At 52.3% G+C, this 18,447-nt stretch overlaps 1 protein-coding gene across 1 annotated transcript in view; it reads left to right on the top strand.

Moving 5' to 3' along the window:
• Positions 1–4,852: 4,852 nt before the first annotated feature.
• YY1 (YY1 transcription factor) overlaps positions 4,853–18,447 on the top strand; it is a gene marked incomplete at its 5' end in the record, with an annotated part of 28,407 nt that continues 14,812 nt past the window's right edge. Inside the window, one exon of the mRNA XM_084240668.1 lies at positions 4,853–5,516. Within this exon, the coding sequence (XP_084096794.1) occupies positions 4,853–5,516 (664 nt within the window). The remainder of the gene's footprint in view (positions 5,517–18,447) is intronic.

Below are 18,447 nucleotides of genomic sequence, written 5' to 3'. Positions count from 1 at the left end.
AAGGCCGGGAACTCCAAAATAACTGCCACCGGAGTCCCAGCCTGCAGCGGAACCTTGAACAAGAAACGACTGGTAAAAGGGGCGGGGAAAGTAGGTCATGATGTTGGTAATCAAAGACTGGAAGCCCCAGGCCATCTTCACCAGCCCTTGCCTGGCTGGTTAATTTGATGAATTTCCAATGCTAAAAATAGCCCTTTTGTACCAAGTGCTCTGGGCTTGTCCCAAATATTTGTCACCTGATTTTATATCCACCCTTTTCACACAGAAATTAACATTTAAAAAAAAAAATAAAAGGTGGCTTGCAGCTGCAGTGGTCTGAGAGCCCCAGCTGAAACGTTCCCTCCCTCAGGAAGGCTGAGGTCCTCTTCTCCCAGAACTCTCCACTTGTCCCTGGGACTCAGCACAAGTGGAATGGAGACAGCGACCTCCGAGCACCTGCCCACGCCGCCTCTGGAAGCAGACTCCTTAGGACAGCCGGAACGCTGGGGGGCGCAGCGCTCAGCCTTCTACTGAAGAGAACACGAGCTGGACCCACTGCACCCCCACTCCCAGCCACTCCCTTCTAAGAGACAATCTCATCAGAGAGCCTGCATCCCCCCAATTAAGAGGTAACTCCCCATCCATACCACATCTCCCTTTTCTTCTAATCTGCCACGCACACATATACACCCACAACATCTGAACCCCTAACTTCCTGTATCTCTCCCCAGTACTTATGCCATGAAACAAGTGTGGTTACCATGGGTTCGAAGAACTTTTGACTCATTCTGCTCAAGTGTGAGTGCTGCATTCCTTGGGGTGGGGGGGCTGGGGGGGAGGGGGCAGGTGGTGGGAACACAGGAAAGTGAGTAGACTCCCTTGCTTCTTGGGGAGGAGGCGACTCTACTAGCAGAGAAAAAATGATGCTAATTTATGACTAAGGATTTAAATTTCCCTCAGCTTTATGGTCAATACCAGATTCACTTAGAAAAATAAACCACTTAACCTCAGGAAAAGTGGACTAAGACCTAACAAAGGTAATGGAAAATGTCATATAAATGGTACTAGCTTTGTAGACAAGAAGCTCCAAATGTAATGCATGCATTGGTGGGGGTGCTGGGGATGAAGCATCACTCTAAGAACTGAGGTTTTGGATTCCACAACCAAAAAAAGAGTGCCATAGTCTGGGGCCTCCCTGGTGGTGCAAGGAGTTATCCTCAGCCACTGCAGCCCGAATTCAATCCCTGGCCAGGGAGCTGACCCACATGGCGCAGCAGACCTCTCCTGTCTCCCACTGCTCACCTCAGCAGTGGATCTCAGTAGATCCGCCTGTTCTGCTCCCCACTCTTTCTGGTGAATCCTCTCACTCCTCTGCACCTCTGGCCTATACCCCAGTTCTTCTATGCATAACTAAATCAATCTTTAAAAAAAAAAAAGGAACACTATAGTCTGAATGATTAAGGAAACAGATACACACCTATATGCTTTCACTTAACTTGTATTGTCCCAATGAGGGATAACTAATTTGGGTATACAAACATGAAGCTTCATCACTTTTCTAAATATTTTATTGGAAACCTGGCTCTGGTCTGAATTGGAATGGCCCTACCACCCAAACCTACAGGGGCTTGCAGCTTAACCCAAGGTAGGCATCCCTATCTTGAGCTGCAGCACCATTATGATCCTGCAACATGGCCGTGAGCGGTGTCCTCAACCGCAGACTACATGGCCTGTCTGGCTTAATTCTTTGTGCCGCAACCAAGGCAGAGCACTAGTGCAAGTTCAAGGAACTAGATGCCAGTGGCCACAGCAATTTCTAGAGGCGGCCAAATTAGTTTGTGGTAAGCATGAGTTCATTGCTTGTATTGCTCCCAATCTGTCACAAGGAGAAATGTGGTAGGTTGAGAGTTAACGGTTAATCTTCCTGTAATCAATAAAAGACACGCTGAGAAAAAGCAGGGGGAGAGGGGCCAGCCATCTCTGAGCTCACCTCCTTTATTCCTCTTCCTGCTGTCTCCCTCTGCAGAGTCCCTTCCAAAGCCACACGTTCTTAAAACTAAGTTTGCGTCCTTAATGGAGATGTCAGGAGAGGAGACCTTAGAAAGTAAGGGAGGTGAGGTGAGGAGGCATCAACACATCTCCTCACCTCTGCCCTGCTGCTGTCCTGACCGCGAGGCCAAAGGGGACATTCCTTGCGGGTATTTGTCATCACATCTTCTCAGCCATCAGTGAGCTCTGGCTTCTCAGATTCTGGAAACCCTTGCACAACTCTCATTCATCCCATGTTCTACTTTCTTCTGTAGCTGTTGACCTTCAAGTCCACGACAGACTGGTTTTACACAAAGTTGGAGCTTTTGAGATTCTTTTCTGTCACGGTGCTTTTGACTTCTTTTTTTCATGAACCAGAAAGGCAACAGTCAGTCCATACACAGGCTCTGAACTCAGGGCAGACTGGGCCTGGGCCCTGGTGGTTGGAAGGGCAAAAGCAGGCAGACACTGGTGAGACCCCAGTTTATCTGAGTGACGCTTGTCCTCTGCCTGGTTGTCAAGCCCAAAGGACTCTAGAACTTCAGAGGGAACCCTCACTGGCCCAATTCACTGTGCCCCAACAAATCAGGAAACGGGGCCCACCCTGCCGCAGAGGCCAGCTGCAATGGGACGTGTCCTAAAGGGCTGTTCACCTTCAGCAGCTAGTGTAGGCTAGAACCACTCCTCCAGACTATCTCCAGCACAGAGAACCCAGGGCCTGACGGGTCACCTGCTCTGTGAGTTTGAAGGCTATTTAGGGAGCAGGTGTTAGGATGGCTCTTAGGAGCATCTTAGCGCTTTCTCACACCTACCACCCTCTCTGGCAGTTTTAAACCCCTTCTCCTTTCTCCACTAGGTTGTGAATGTCTCCAGACCTGTGACTCAGAAGCTGCTAAGCTGCCTAATTGGGTACTTCCCCCATTTCTCCTGTATCTCTGGGGAAGTATCAAGCACTTGCAAAGGCATTTTCCCATCATTACTAGAGTGGGGAAAGTGGAAATTAATTAAGCCACAAAAAACCTCTCCCACAACTGGTTTTCACTTATGAAATATTTATGCAGAATTTATAAAGCTATGAAGCCAGAAACGACTTATTTTAACAGAGTCGACTCCGCCAAGCTGTGTGGGTGCAGGACTCCGAGGGGAATTACTCAGGTCTTTATAACTCAGACTTGCAGAGAAAATGATCTCAGTTTTTACTCCTTACACGAATAGTCTCAAAAGTCAAGTCCAATGACATTCGGAAGTAAGGAGGGCCTTGGATGATAATTTTGGATCGGAACGCAGACCCTTCGCTCCGGATGTCGGACGCCCGCTGGCCAGGCCGGGGCTGCACGCGGCTCAGCACCAGCCGGGCGTGGGGGGGCGAGCGACAAGGCGGGGTACACCCAGCCCGGATCCCAAGGGCAGTAAATCGACCCAGCGGCACAAGACACGGCTTTTCTCAAGTTTTCAGCTTTTAATGATTTTTTTAAAAAACCGGGGCGTGTTTCCTCCTATTGCTTTAAGCCAACAGTCGGGTGGAACACAAGGGGGGCCGGGCGAGAGCCCCCCGCGGCAGCCTAGGGAGCGCCGCGGGCAGGCCGGGCCCGGGCCACGCCGGCCGCCCGGCGCAGGCAGCCGGGAACGGCGCCCCCGTCCCCCGCGAGCCAGACGCTCCGGCGGGCGGGCCCGCGGGGAGACAGGCGGGTGGAGGCGGGGCCGGGGGCCGGGGGCCGGGGCGCCCGGGAGCGGGGCGGGCCGGCGAGGGCCGCCGGGCCGGGCGGTTCCACGCTCGACGGGGCGCCGGGCCAACGGGTAACGGACGTCCTGCCAACGGCGGCCCCGGGGCTCCGCGCGGCGCTCCGCCCGGCCGGCCGCCCCCGCGCGCCCCCGCGCTCGGCCCGGGCGGGGCGCGCGCCCCGGCGCCCCCGGCGCCCCGCGGGCACCGTCCGCCGCCGCCCGCGGCCGCCCGGCCGGGGCCTGCACACTCACCCGCCGCCGACGCCCGCCCGACGCGACAAAGGAGGCACAGGCGCTTCTCGTCAGAGCAGATTTTATTGGGGTGCGGGCCGGCCGCCCCCGCACGCCCCCCGCGGCCCCGGGGACGGCTCGCGCCGCCCGCCGGCTCCCGAGGCGGCGGCGGCAGCCGGCGGGCGCGCGCGCGCGGCCCGGCCCGGGGCGGCGGGGTCGGCGGCGGCCCGCGGAGGGCGGGAGCCGCACGAGTCGCGGCGGCCGCGGCGGCGACGGCGGCGCGCTGACGTCACGCGCCGCCGGCCCGGCCGCGCGCGCGGGGGGCCGTCCCGCCCGGCCAACCCCGGCGGCGCCCGGGCGGGGGGCGGGGCCCGGCCGGCGAGCGGGCCGGCCGATTGGCCGGGGAGGCGGGGCGAGCGGCCCGGCCGGCGAGTGGGCGCGGGCGGGGCGGGGCGCCGCCCGCGCGGAAGTCTCGCGAGGCCCGGCCCGAGCGGAGTGTGGCGGCGGCGGCGGCGGCGAGATCTGGGCTCGGGCTGAGGAGTTGGTATTTGTGTGGAAGGAGGCGGAGGCGCAGGAGGAAGGGGGACGCGGAGCGCCGGCCCGGAGGGCGGGAGGAGGCGCGGCCACAGCGGGCGGCGAGGCCGGCGCGGCGCCGGGGCGAGCAGCGGCCGAGCGAGCGCGGGGCGCACCGAGGCGAGGAGGCGGGGAAGCCCGCCGCCGCCGCCGCCGCGCCCGCCCCTTCCCCCAGCCGCCCGCCCCCTCTCCCCCGCCCGCCGCCCGCCCGCCCGCCGCCTTCCTCCTCGCGGCTCCCCACGGCCGGCCGCCGCCTCGCCCGCCCGCGCGCCGCCCCGGAGCCGAGGCCGCCGCGGCCGCCGCGGCCGAGCCGCCAGCCATGGCCTCGGGCGACACCCTCTACATCGCCACGGACGGCTCGGAGATGCCGGCCGAGATCGTGGAGCTGCACGAGATCGAGGTGGAGACCATCCCGGTGGAGACCATCGAGACCACGGTGGTGGGCGAGGAGGAGGACGACGACGACGACGACGAGGACGGCGGCGGCGGCGACCACGGCGGCGGGGGCGGCCACGGGCACGCCGGGCACCACCACCACCACCACCACCCGCCCATGATCGCGCTGCAGCCGCTCGTCACCGACGACCCGACCCAGGTGCACCACCACCAGGAGGTGATCCTGGTGCAGACGCGCGAGGAGGTGGTGGGCGGCGACGACTCGGACGGGCTGCGCGCCGAGGACGGCTTCGAGGACCAGATCCTGATCCCGGTGCCCGCGCCGGCCGGCGGCGACGACGACTACATCGAGCAGACGCTGGTCACCGTGGCGGCGGCCGGCAAGAGCGGCGGCGGCGGCTCGTCGTCGTCGGGCGGCGGCCGCGTCAAGAAGGGCGGCGGCAAGAAGAGCGGCAAGAAGGGCTACCTCGGCGGCGGCGCCGGGGCGGCGGGCGGCGGCGCGGACGCGGGCAACAAGAAGTGGGAGCAGAAGCAGGTGCAGATCAAGACCCTGGAGGGCGAGTTCTCGGTCACCATGTGGTCCTCAGGTGAGCGGCGGCGCGCGCCGGCCCCCGGGATGTTTTTGTTTTGAAGGGAAGCCATGTTTTATGTGTGCGATGGGCGCCGCCATCTTCTTCGCGGGGCAAGTATGGCGGCCCCAAAAGATGGCGGCGGCGGCGGGGGCGGCGGGCGGCGGCGGGCGCGGCGGGCGAAGATGGCGGCGCAGGGCGCGGCGCCGCCCGCTAGGCCGCAATGGCGTAGTTTCCCCGGGCGGGGCGCGCGGCGCGGCGCGGCGGGGCGGGGCGCGCTCGGGCCAACGGACGCGCCGCCGGCCCGTTGTGCGCGGGCCCCCTGCGGCCGGCCGGGCGCGGGGCGCGGGGCGCGGGGGGGCGTTGGCGGGGCCGCGCCGACCTCCCCGCGCCCGCCGCCGCCGCCTTTCCCCCGCCGGCCGCTGGGGGCGCCGCGGCGCCCGCCCCGCCCCGCCCCCGGCCCTCCCCGGCCCTCCCCGGCCCGCCGCGGCGCCCGGGGCCGCCTCCGAGGGGCGGGCGCGAGCCCGGGCTCTGGGCCCCGGCTCCCGGGTCCTGCGCGCGGCCGCGGCGCCCCCGGCCCTGGCGCCTCGGAAGTTCTCCCGCCGCCGGGCCTGGCCCGCGGCCACCGAACAAAACCGACGCTTCCGTTTCGAGCCCCCGCCGGCGCCCTGCGGGCCGAGGCCGCCCCCGCGGGAGATGCCGGGAGCGCCGCCGGCCGTGACCGCCGCGCGGGGCCGGGGCCGGGGCCGGGGCCGGGCGCGCGGCGGCTCGGGGAGGCCGGTCCGCGCGCCCCCTGGCCCCGGCCGCGGGGCGGGAGGAGACGCAGCCCCGCGAGCCCGGCTGGCGGCGCCCGGTGCTGGGGCCCTCCCCGCGGCTTTCACTGTTCCGTCAATTTCAGAATAAATGGAGCCGCCGAGCGGGGGCCGCCTGGGGGTCTTGGAGGATGGTTAGTGCTTGGAGGCGCCGAAGGGCAGGCGGAGGTCTGGGTCGCCGAGCTGGGGGGTGTTTCACCCGAGGGCCGAGCTGCGAGAACCAGCGCTGCTGCCCGGATCCGTGACTCAGGGCCCAGCGAGGGAGCGGGGAGTCGCTGCCCGCATCTCCCCGCGAGCGCTGACGGGCGCCCGGTCGTCCTGGCCCGGGAGCGCCCTGCGGAGCTCGGTCGCTGGAGTCGAGCGGCGGCTCCGTGTGTCTGAGGGAGACGGGGCTGCGCCCGCGCTCGTGACGGCGAGGAGAGCGGGCCCGGCCCGCCCGCGGCTCGGAAGGTGGGCGCGCCGGTCGAGCTTCCCGTCAAGATGAGTGAAATACCGAGGGGGCTTTGGTCATTGGGAGTTTGCTGAGTTTAGGACAGTGCTGCTGAGGTTAGACATCTAGGTAAAGGTGAAGATTTGGGGCAAAACTACATTAGCTACATAAAGAACTGCACTTTTTGTTACGTTGTAGTTAGGCGGGCTTTGTAGCGATCACAAAATCCCATATTTTAAGTATTCTGCATTTGATGTTACCAAATTGCTAAACCCGCTTGTCCATACCCAGAAAACTAGGTAGTGTATATAGCTTTACTGGGTGAGGTGACATGTACCAAGCCAGCCAGTCAGGGAGCAAAGCCTGACTAATGGAAGTTAATTTACAATTAATTAAGTCAGCATTTAAAAGTCATTACTTCCCCTGTGCAGTCGGCTGGTCACACAGTTTGGGGTTATTTTAAAGTCCGTTTCTTGAAAGAGTTAATTGTCTGCTGACCTGTTTGAGTACTCAGTGCATGCAAGTGATTATAAATATTTAATGGCAATTTGAAGAAAGAGGCTTCTTTTTTCAGACTTGGTTTTGTGGTAAATTATTCCCCTTTCTTGTCCTGGTGGTTTGGAATCATTACCAAAGAAAAGCCAAATAAGTTTTGATTAACTGTGTGCACCAAGTTCAAATTCTGAGTGTGGTCTTCAGTACTGAAGTAAGGGGATAGTTGATAACAGGTGAAATCAAAGCAGGTTAATGGTTGAGCAGTGTGTGTGCACTTGTCCGGTGTGTCGTTGGGAGTGTGTTCTCTGCTTTCACACACTCCTCTCCTTTGATCCTAGGCACAAGAGTGTTGCCCCCACTGTAGTTTCGCTGAAGCAGAGCTGTGGATTGGAATGAGCTGCGAGGAGTTTTCTCTTAGTCCAGGATTAGTTACCTCAAGTCCTTAACATAATTGTACACAGAGTTACTTGTTATGTTAGTACCTGTTGGTTTAAAAACAGTGCCTAGTGGAAGCTGGCATGTTTGAGGAGAACAAATATTTAGATTTTGCTTGCAGAAAGTCTGTTTCCTAGAGTAAGAGCATTGAGTGTGATTGGTGCCTTTGCGGTGGAGCAGCAGGAAGGAATCTGGTCGTCTGTAGTAGCAGTTACAGACCAGAAAGGGTCCTAAGAGATCAGCTTTTTTAAAAGTAACATTAATATTTCACCTGTGCACAGTTCACTGGTTTCTACTCTTGTCAGATTCTGCCACTATTATACCGCTATCCTAATTGCAGAACAGTTGTCACCCCCAGAAAGAAACCCTGTACTTGTTAGCAGTCACTTTCTATTTCTACTCCCCACGACCCCTGGCAACCACCAGTAAATACACTTACTGCCACTCAATTCACCTGTTTTAGACACTTCATTTAAATGGAATTATGGAATATATGGTCTTTTGTGTCTGGCTTACATGTTTTCAAGGCTCACCCATTTGTAGAATATACTTTTTATGGTTGAATATTTTCTTATAGAGATAATAGAGCAGGACCTGCTTGTCTTTACAGTTGAGGAAGTTAGGGCCTAATTTGTCTCAATATAGTCACAGTTCAACTGTTATGAATATTACCAACTTATTGCTTTAAGGCTTATGTTGATTTTAGATTTTTTTCTGGGGTGTTACTAATGAACACTGCAATTTTTTTTTAAGATTTGTTTATGCATACAAGAACTGGGGTACTGTCCAAGGGTGCGGGGGGGGGCAAATAAGAACAGGCAGACTGACTGAAATACACTGCTGAGGGGGGCAGCAGGTGAGAAAGGAGAGGTGTGCTGCACCATGTGGGTAGCTCCCTGGACGGCCAGGATTGAACTCACACTGCAGAGGCTGTGGTCAGCTTCACGGTGCTATGCTTAACCCCTTGCACCACCAGGGAGGCCCGAAAACATCAATGTTAAGGAGAGTTAGATCACAGTATTTTATATTTCTCTCCTAGATGTTCATCACTGTTGCGCAGGGGCAATAATCTTATTTTATAGAAATTATAAACTAAACCACTGAATTAAACCGCTGTGTTGAGCAGGAAGGCTGGTGATAAAAGCTGAGCATTTAGTTGTGTGGGTTTTTTTTTTTGGTTTTGTTTTTTGTTTTTTTTTTTGGTTTGTTTTTTGTTTTTAGATTTATTTATTTATTTATGCAAGCACTGGGTACAGTCAGAAGCACGGGAGGGCGAGAGAATTCACTAGAGACAGCAGGCAGACTGATGAAGTACACTGCTGAGGGGAGCAGCAGGCGGCAGGAGAGGTCTGCATGCCATGTGGGACCCACACCTCGTGGCCTGGGCTCGAACCAGCGCTGCAGAGGCTACAGGCAGCTTCGCAACCCAGCGCTCAACCGCTGTGCCACCGGGGAGGCCCAGTTGTTTTTTTCAAAGATTTATTTATGCATACAAGAACTGGGTTACAGACCAGAGGTGTCCAGGGGGTGGGGGAGAGGATTCCCCCGAAACAGATTGGGAAACAGAACCAGCGATTGACTGAAACACACTGCTGAGGGGAGCAGCAGGGACACGGGAGAGGTCTGCTGCGCCTTGTGGGTCACCTCCCTGGCTGGGGATCCAACTCGTGCTGCAGAGGTTGCTGATAGCTTCATAGTGCTGAGACTTACCCCCTTGTGCCACCAGGGCAGCCCCCCAAACATTTAGAAGGCTTTTCAAATCTTCAGGTTTGAGATAGTTTGAAAGTTTGACCTTCCTAAAAGGCTGCAGATGTCTTCTGTTGGCAGATGTGTTATGCTGGATTGAGCAGAACCTCTTAAGATCACAAAGCCATTGATCATAGAGTCAGTAAAGTGAAAGAAAGCTGAAACAAACGTGTTACGTTTCCCCTCAATTTTATGTATTCAGAAAGTTCAGGTTTGTTAAGAATGACTAGTCCTGACCTTCTGCCAGTCCTCTGCAGGTGTCCAGCTCCTCCTCTTGTGCTGGCTATTGATCACCAAGTAGACATGCCAGAAAAAGTCCCATGGATCCCTGCCAGCGAAGCCTTCCAGAGTGACCAGGCGGCCTCAGGCCCATCCTGACTCTCAGGGCAGCTCAGGCCTCCTCTTCTCCCCTCCAGGTCATAGCAGTCTCCTCCGGCTCTCACCAGTAACAGCCCACTCCCCCGGGGGGAAGAGGAAAACCCCTGCCAGGAAAGGGCCAGGGCTGCTGCTACACCTGCGGAAGTATAGAAACTTGGAAGAAAGAAAATGAATTAATAAGTCAGACTCCTAGGTGGGTAGATACAAAAGGCCTTTCTGTTCATTTTCTTTCCTTTTTTTAATATATATTTATTTATTTTGTAGAAGAGCTGGGGTGCAGGCCAGAGGAGCGGGGGTGAGAGGATTCATCAGACAGAGTGGGGAGCAGCGGGCGAGACAGGAGAGGTCTGCTGCGCCATGTGGGTCAGCTACCTGGCTGAGGGTCCAACTCAGGCCGTGATAGCCATGAGATTTAGCTCCCAAGCCACCAGGGAGGCTGACTGTTTATTTTCTTGGTTTTCAAAGTCTGCTTAGTAAAGTTAGTTTGTTGTAAGACTAGGCGATTCAGAAGCCATAGGAGATTATGAACAAAATAATTTGTTAGAATGAGCAGTGCTGAAGATTCATTTCATCACTACTAGCAGAATATTAGGATGTGGGAGGTCTTGGAAATGATTGGACTCCCTGGTTTGAGTTCATGCCTTGGTGTGCGTGGTGGACTTTTATCACAGCATAGGAGAGGAACCATTCCCTCGACCTGAGCTTCTTGGTTAATAGGGCCCATTGTGCTTAACTTTGTGATTAATTTTCAATAACAGCACGCCCAGTGCTTTCTGGGAATTATATTAGTAGCAGCATCAGTTTCGTCTTCAGAGGACACTGACCAAAGTGTCTGGCCTTGGCATGCCTTAACTTCTGACTTTGGGATCTTTATGAAATGACTTGTTGGCGTAGGGGGATTTCTAAAATGATTTTCAGCTTGTAAGAGCAAAGAAATTCTCCTTTTTCAATGTCCAAGTGACAATATTGAGCAATACCGTTTCTTTAAAGCAAAACTTTGCAGTGTTGGTTTTTTTTTTAAAGATTTATTTATGCATACAAGAGCTGGGGTACAGGCCAGAGATGTGGGGGGGGGGGGTCAAAGGACTCATCAGAGACAGAGTGGGGAACAGAACAGGCTAACTGAAATACACCACTGAGGGGAGCAGGGGGCAAAACAGGAGAGGTCTGCTGTGCCATGTGGGTTGCTCCCTCGTTGGCTGGGCATCGAACTCGTGCTGTAGAGGCTGCTATTGCTTCATAGTGTGGTGCTTAACCCCTTGCGCCACCAGGGAGGCCCCAAAACTTTGCAGTTTTAAGACAAATGAGATATTACTGAAGATATTTAATAACCACAATGGTCGCAGGTGGAATTAAACATTGAAACTCTTAAGTGGCTATTTGTGGTGGGCTCTTTTTTTTTTTTTTTTTTTTTCATGTGTAATTTGTTCCTGTCATCAAATAAGAGAAGTGTGGGGGGGGGGCGTAAGGAAGGAGGCCGCCTTTGCTGAGCTAGAAGCTGGTCTTTCCAGACTCTGGGTCGTGCCACTGACAGGCACCGCTATTACAGCTTCCAGTATTTGTCACACCCTTGAAAACACCCCACAGTGTTTGTCTTTGCTTTTCTTAACTTGACCCCCTATTCTACGTTTTCTAGCCTCTTAACACCCAAAGGTGCTTAGTCGTTACCACTACTCCCAAGTTGACAATTTAAAAAATTTTTACTTGACCTGTACCCTTGACAATTAGTTCACTTCTTGTTTTGTTAATAACGATAATTTATAGTAATATACATGGTCCCTTTATTAAGTAAGTTTTTATAGATTCTTAACATGGACTAAATACATATGTCTGGATTTCGAGCCGGGGTTCCAGTCACACGATCTACAGCTTTCTGAATTGTCTAAGACATACATGGGGTGACTTCTCTTCTTGGCTTAAGGATCCCTCCAGCACAGCAGTGTGACATACTTGATGCTGTTGAGCTTAAAAATGAAGTTTTGTCTGTGCCTATTTTCCTCTCAAACCCCTTCCTCACAGCACGAAGCCTGCAGACATCCCCTTATAGTCAGTAAAACCCCAACTCCTCTCACCGGCAAGGCCGTGCGTGATCAGCCTCTGCTTTCCTTTCCGGCGTCCTCCTCCCCACTTACACTTGTACCTTCCCAGCCTTCCCTCACTTCCTGGAACTTCATTTTTGCCCTTACTGTTACCTCTGCTGCCAGCATTCTGACCCCCAGGTGTTCACACGGACTGCCCCCTCTTCCATCTCAGCTCTCAGAAGCCTTTCTCTTTCCTCCACATCAGCACCTCCCCCCCCCCACTGAAATCTCACAAACCTGTTTTATTCTTTGTAGCATTGTCTGAAATTGTCCTGCTTTTTCCCTTTGAACTGGCAGCTTGTCAGTTTCCTCTGGAGTGAAAGTCCAGACTGTGACTTTGCAGGTTTTGGGTGGTTCTCAGCTCTGCAGTGTCTGGGGGATAACTGAGTGAGTACAGGAAGCTGGGTGGGACTTCCAGGCCCAGGTACCATACTTGCCCTTGACTGCAGACGGGGGAAAAGGAGCGCTAAGGTTGGGAGGTAGAAAGTGCCTTTAGGTCTTTTATAGATCCAAATCCTAGGTCTTCCATTAACTGGTCTTCTTGGGATAGAGCCCTTAGATTTCTGAGGTTCCATTTCCTCAACGAAAAACATGGGGTTGGTATCTTCAAGGCTTTGGCTTGAGGAATGTGATCGCCACTGACTTGAAACAGTATTCAAGTGATGGCAGCCTTTCTTACTGTGGGAGGAGGGGAGAGCAGTGGCTGGCTGCTTTGCCTGTTGCTTAACACTGAATCTCCATTTCAGTGAAAGTTGGGCTGGTGGCAGTGAGGAGTAGGTAGTGTCATTTTTACTAAAAGTCACCTGGAATGGTCAAAGCAAAGTTAACGGCCTGAGGTGGAAAGTATGAAGAGTAAATCTAGCCAACCCATAACCGGTAGGAGCAAGCTGTGCCAGCCAGTGGGTGTAGAAAATCGGGATCATGGGTTAAGGGAAGCATTTGGGTTGGCCCTGGTGTGCTTCCTGGCCATCCGAGTTTTTTTTTTTTTAAAGAATTACACTGTACTTAACTGATTTCCAAGATGAGAAAAGACTTCTAAGGAAATCAAGCTTTCCTGAAGATTGGACTCTAGAAGAAGCTGCTGTGTGTGTGAAGGGGACTTCCGGGTGAGGGAACACACAGGCTTGGTGTCTTCTAGCTGTGAGGAGTCCCAGAGCAGCAGAGTATAAGCTGCTTGAAGATGCGTGAAGAACATTCCCTATGTTCTTGACAGACTTACTGAAGCTTTAAAAAGTTCTCAACATTCTGGGACCTCCCCAGTGCCACAGAGGTTAAAGTCTCAGCACTGTCAAGCTGTTGCCAGCCTCTGCAGTACGAGTTCATTCCCCGGCCAGGGAGCTACCCACAGGGTGCAGCAGACCCCTCCTGTCTTGCCTCTGCTCCCCTCACCAGTGGATTTCAGTGGATCCGCCTGTTCTCCCCACTCTGTGTCATGAATCCTCTCACACCTGCACCTCTGGCCTGTACCCAGTTCTTGCATGCATAAATAAATAAAATAAGTATTTTTTAAAAAAATGTTCTCAACACTCTTTAGAACTGTCTTTAGAACCCTGGGGTGAAGGAGGGCCGAAGGTGTTTTTGCTCCAACCCCTCCATTTTCTGGATGCAACAGTTGGCATTTCAGGTGTTGTCGTAGCTTTGTTATAATAAGCTAGACAGGACTCTTGTTTAATAAAAGTGGGGTTCAGAGTGGAGATGGGCATGACAGAATGGACAGGTCTTGTGTAGGGCAGCAGTCTCGGTCTGCACTGGAACGGGCCGGCAGCGCAGGGGTGGGAGTTCTGGTCCGTGTTAACCAGGCTGACACAGCCAGAGAACCTGTTCGGTTGGAGTGTGGGGCAGGTGAGACTCCACTTCCCTGCCCCTGCTTTGACCTGGGAGTGCACCCCTTTACTTCCTTAGTCACATCTTCCAGCGGGATTTGTCTATATCTGCTTTGCCTCTCAAATTGGACTGGGAGTGAGTACTCAGTGAGGAGGGGCTAGGACTGGGACTTAATTACATACTTTTTAAACCCTTTGAATCATTCCATGCAACAAATAGAGAATGTTTTTAAAATGTGCATGATTTGGTTATCTTCCTGAAATAGTTCGCCGTTTATTTGTCTACATCGTATTTTTCTACACCTTCTGTCTTAGGCCATTCAGCTTTGGTCTGTCTGGTCATTGGAGCTCGCCTCCTTTTAGCCAAAGCGCACTGGGCTTGAGAATCCACAGCTTTGGCTGGTCTCTGTGCTGGTGGCTGCCACCACTCTTACCCCTTTGAATCAGTGCCTTCTAGCCTCAGCTTTTTCCAAACAGGGAGTTCGCTTTGCCTAGTTGTCACTTAGAGTTGTAGAAACTCATTACATTGAAATGTGTAGTCTGGATTAACCCAGTGTTCTTGACACAATGGAGACAGAAGTAACTTAGTCCTTGCTCAGTTACTTGTCTTCTGGGGCAACATACTAGTTCCTAAAGCAAGGCAGATGTAGATACTTTGCCTTGGGAACACGCTTTACTTACATATTTATTTGCCACATGGCCCATCACTAGCCTGTAGGCATCATCGTCGCCAGTCTGTAGGCATCATTGTTGTGGTGACATATTTGGGATCCAGAGTGGATCTGTCAACATGCCTTGTCCCCTGTACGCAGCAAATTTACTTCACTAGTAATTGTGACATGAGATGAGTATAATAATGCCATGGCAGACAGTGAAATTCTTCTTAAAGTAAACTTCAAATATGTATTATAACAGCAAAATATATTTTTTAAAGATTTATTTATGCATGTATAGAAGAAGTGGGATGGAGGCCAGAGGTGTGGGGAGGGGCGTGTGTGTGAGAGGACTCACCAGAGACAGAGTGGGGAGCTGAACAGGTGGATCCACTGAAATCCATTGCTGAGGGGAGCAGCAGGGAGACAGGAGAGGTCTGCTGCGCCATGTGGGTAGCTCCCTGGCCAGGGATCGAACTCAGGGCGTTTTGGTGATAGTGCTGAGACTTAATACCTAGGCTGCCAGGGAGGCCCAACAGCAAAATATCTTTAATAAAATTAAATTGTACCGAAAAAAAAACAACAACCCAGAATTAAAAAAAAAAGACTAAAAAATTACATTGTGCAAAAAAGAAAAAGAATTCCTTTTTTTTTTTTTTTAAAGGGAAACCTGTGTGTTCGTGTGGTCTGTAAATGTAATAAAGTGCTAATTTTTCTTACAGAGCATCATAAGTTTTATCTGACAAAAACTACTGAATGTTTTCTTTTGCAAAAAGTCAGGTAAAATGGGCAAGCAATAGCAATCATTGACGTTATTTGATCTGTCACTTTGGGTTGTGTCTAGTAATCTGTGCGTGTGAGACAAATGTCTTTGATGTCTCCTGGCACTAGGAACTCGCTGGCATCTTTCGTCCCTTCTCTAGCACACTTCTCTGAAACTTGGGGTTTTTTTCCCTACATAGTTTATTTCCTCACTTTTTGTTGTAGAATAGTCAACGACCCTCCTTCATTCTCTGTGCCATCTTAAAGGAGCCCTCCAGCTCACTGCCCTGTGTGCTGATACGAAGTTTATGTATTATGAAGCGAGTACAGTAGCCACAGCAGGTCTTCAGAACTTAGGCATGCTCACAAGAGATTTATTTTTAGGCAAGCTATTTATTACTGACATTGTTTAGAAGTGCAGGTATATTTTACAAACAAATGGCAAGTAGTAAAGCTTGATTTTTTTTTTAAAGTTTGATTTTTAAAAGTGATAATTAAAAGCTTATTTTTGTCTTGTTCATCAGCTGCTTCATGCGTTGTAAATTGTGTGTGGCCCATGCACATAGCTGGGTTGTGCTGGGGACAGACTGTCTTCCTGCTTCTACTTGGTGGGGCTCTGAGGACTAGAAACAAAGCTGTATTTTGGGCCTCCCTGGGGACACAGGGCTAACTGCGGCGTGAGTTCAATTCCCGGCCAGGGAGCTGACTGACAGAGTGCAGCAGGCCTCTCCTGTCTGCCTGTTCTGCTCCCCAGTCTGTCTCTGGTGAATCTTCTCACCCCCCCTCCCACTATACTTCTGGCCTACACCCTAGTTCTTATAGGCATAAATAAATAAAAATAAATCTTAAAAAAGCTATTTTTCTCAATCTTTGGGCATATTCCTTTCTAGTCTCCTTTGCAAAATCTCCCTTAGTCTTCTCGGCTTTGGAGTTACCTGGGTTTTGGTGCTGAGCACCCCCTATATTTTTTTTTTTTTAACTTTTTTTTTTTTTTTAGAGGCATGTTTATTTATTTATTATATTTGTTTGTTTGTTTTGTTTATACATGCACTGGGTACAGTCAGAAGCGCGGGAGGGTGAGAGAATTCACCAGAGCCAGAGTGGGGAGCAGAGCAGGCAGAAGGACCGAAGTACACTGCTGAGGGGAGCAGCGGGTGGCAGGAGAGGTCTGCGCACCATGTGGGATCCTCCTCCGGTGGCCGGGGAGCAGCAGGGGATCGAACCGGCGCCGCAGAGGCCGCGGGCAGCTTCGCAACCCAGCGCTCAACCGCTGCGCCACCGGGGAGGCCCAACCCCCCCTATATTTTTTCAGTAGGTAATGCGCAGTTTTTTAAATGTGTATGCCAGCGGTTTCCATCCCTTTCTCTTCAATCTGGCTTTCTTTTTTATGCCCCCATCCTTGCCACATCCAAGCCCCTCCTGAAAGTCTGTCCACTAGATGTTACACCAAAGGAGGCCTCTGGATCTTCTGCACATTGTCTCTTCCCCATTGTTCTCCACTGTCCTCCAGGAAATGCAGACAAGAGACTTAGATGGCACACTTGACATCCCCAGGCCGCCCCTCACCCGTCTGATTTTTATTGCCTGGACTTGTTTTTTCCTCCAAAATAAAACTATGATTTTTTTTTTAAAAGACTGTTGGAGGACACCCCACATAGTGAGCAGAAGGGCCTTCTGCTCACTGCACAGGGTCTCTCCATTTTGTTATTCTCAGACTGTAAAAATGTAAAAGCCTAACTCCATGCAGGTCACTTTCCAGGCTCTCAACACCAAGTCCTGTCACTCAGAGGTTTTCCTCCAAGATGCATGTGTTTTCACATGCCTTAGAAACTCGGGTCAAGGCCCTTCTGCTCACTACACGGGGTGTCCTCCAACAAAAGACCCTCTGACAAATGTGGTCTCTTGGTAGTAAATCTCGTTGTTTCATATCTCGTGTCAAAAAGTATTCCTTATTTCTTTTTTTATTTTTTTTAATTTATGCAAGAGCTAGGGTACAGGCCAGATGCACAGGAGGGTGTATGCATAAATAAATTAATTAAAAAAGAAAAATTTGCCCTGTGGTTTAATCTACGTTGTCTAAGTGATAAAATCCATGGTCTATAGATAGAGGTCAGTGAAGTTATTCTGTGAGATATGTAGGTTCTGCAGTTTTTGTTGCAGCTCCAGTAATCAGCTGCCATTGTGGCAGGAAAATAGGGCACCTACAGTATTAAACAGATAGCATGGCTGTATTCCAAGAAGACATGCATACAGATAGATGGCACACTCACATGCTATGATTCATAGCAGTATCCCCAGTGGTCAGAAGGTAGAGACAACCTGTGTCTAAGATGATGAATACTTGAACACTATGTGGTATGTCCCTGTGGGAATACTATTCAGTTGTGAAAAGGAATGGAGTTTTGACATGTGGTGCAACATGAATGGACCTTGCAAGCATGCTTGTTGAAATAAGCCAGGCCCCTATATGATTCTACTTACAAAAGGTCCCTGGAGTGGGCAAATTCATAAAATAGCAGAGTAGAGGTTACTGGGGCTGGGGAGAAGGAGTGGTTATTGTTTAATGAGTGTAGAGTTGTTGAATTTATTTTTTTTTTTAAGATTTATTTATTTTTATACAAGAGCTGGGGTACAGGTCAGAGGGGTGGGAGGGTGAGAGGATTCACCAGAGACAGAGCAGGGAGCAGAGTGGGGAGCAGAACAGGCAGATTGACTTAAATACACTGCTGAGGGGAGCAGCAAGCGAGACAGGAGAGGTCTGCCCCGCCATGTGGGAATCTCCCTGGCTGGCCGGGAATTAAACCCACGTTGCAGAAGCTGCAGACAGCTTCACAGCGCTGTGCTCAACCCGCTGCGCCACTGGGGAGGCCTGTTGTTCAATTCAATGAAGCTTTGGGCATAGATCCTTGTTGCTAGTTAACGCAATGTTGTGATATACTCAATGCCACTGAAACTGCACATTTACAGATGGTTAAAATTATGTTAATAATTTAAGTATTATGTTAATGTCTTTTACCAAAGTTTTTTTTTTTTTTTTAAATATTTATTTATACAAGCACTGGGTACAGTCAGAAGTGTGGGAGGATGAGAGAATTCACCAGAGCCAGAGCGGGGAGCAGAGCAGGCAGACTGACGAAGTACACTGCTGAGGGGAGCAGCAGACAAGGCAGGAGAGATCTGCGCGCCTTGTGGGACCCTGGCTGGTGGCCAGGGATCGAACCGGCGCTGCAGAGGCTGCGGGTAGCTTCGCAGCCCAGCGCGCAACCGCTGTGCCACCAGGGGAGGCCCTCTTTTACCAAAGTTTTTAAAAAGAACAAAGAAGAAACCATGAAAA

Source organism: Talpa europaea, assembly GCF_964194135.1.
Source record: "Talpa europaea genome assembly, chromosome: 8".
NCBI lineage: Eukaryota > Metazoa > Chordata > Mammalia > Eulipotyphla > Talpidae > Talpa > Talpa europaea.
Note: the sequence above shows the minus strand (reverse complement) of the source record. Positions and strands in the feature narration are given on the sequence as shown.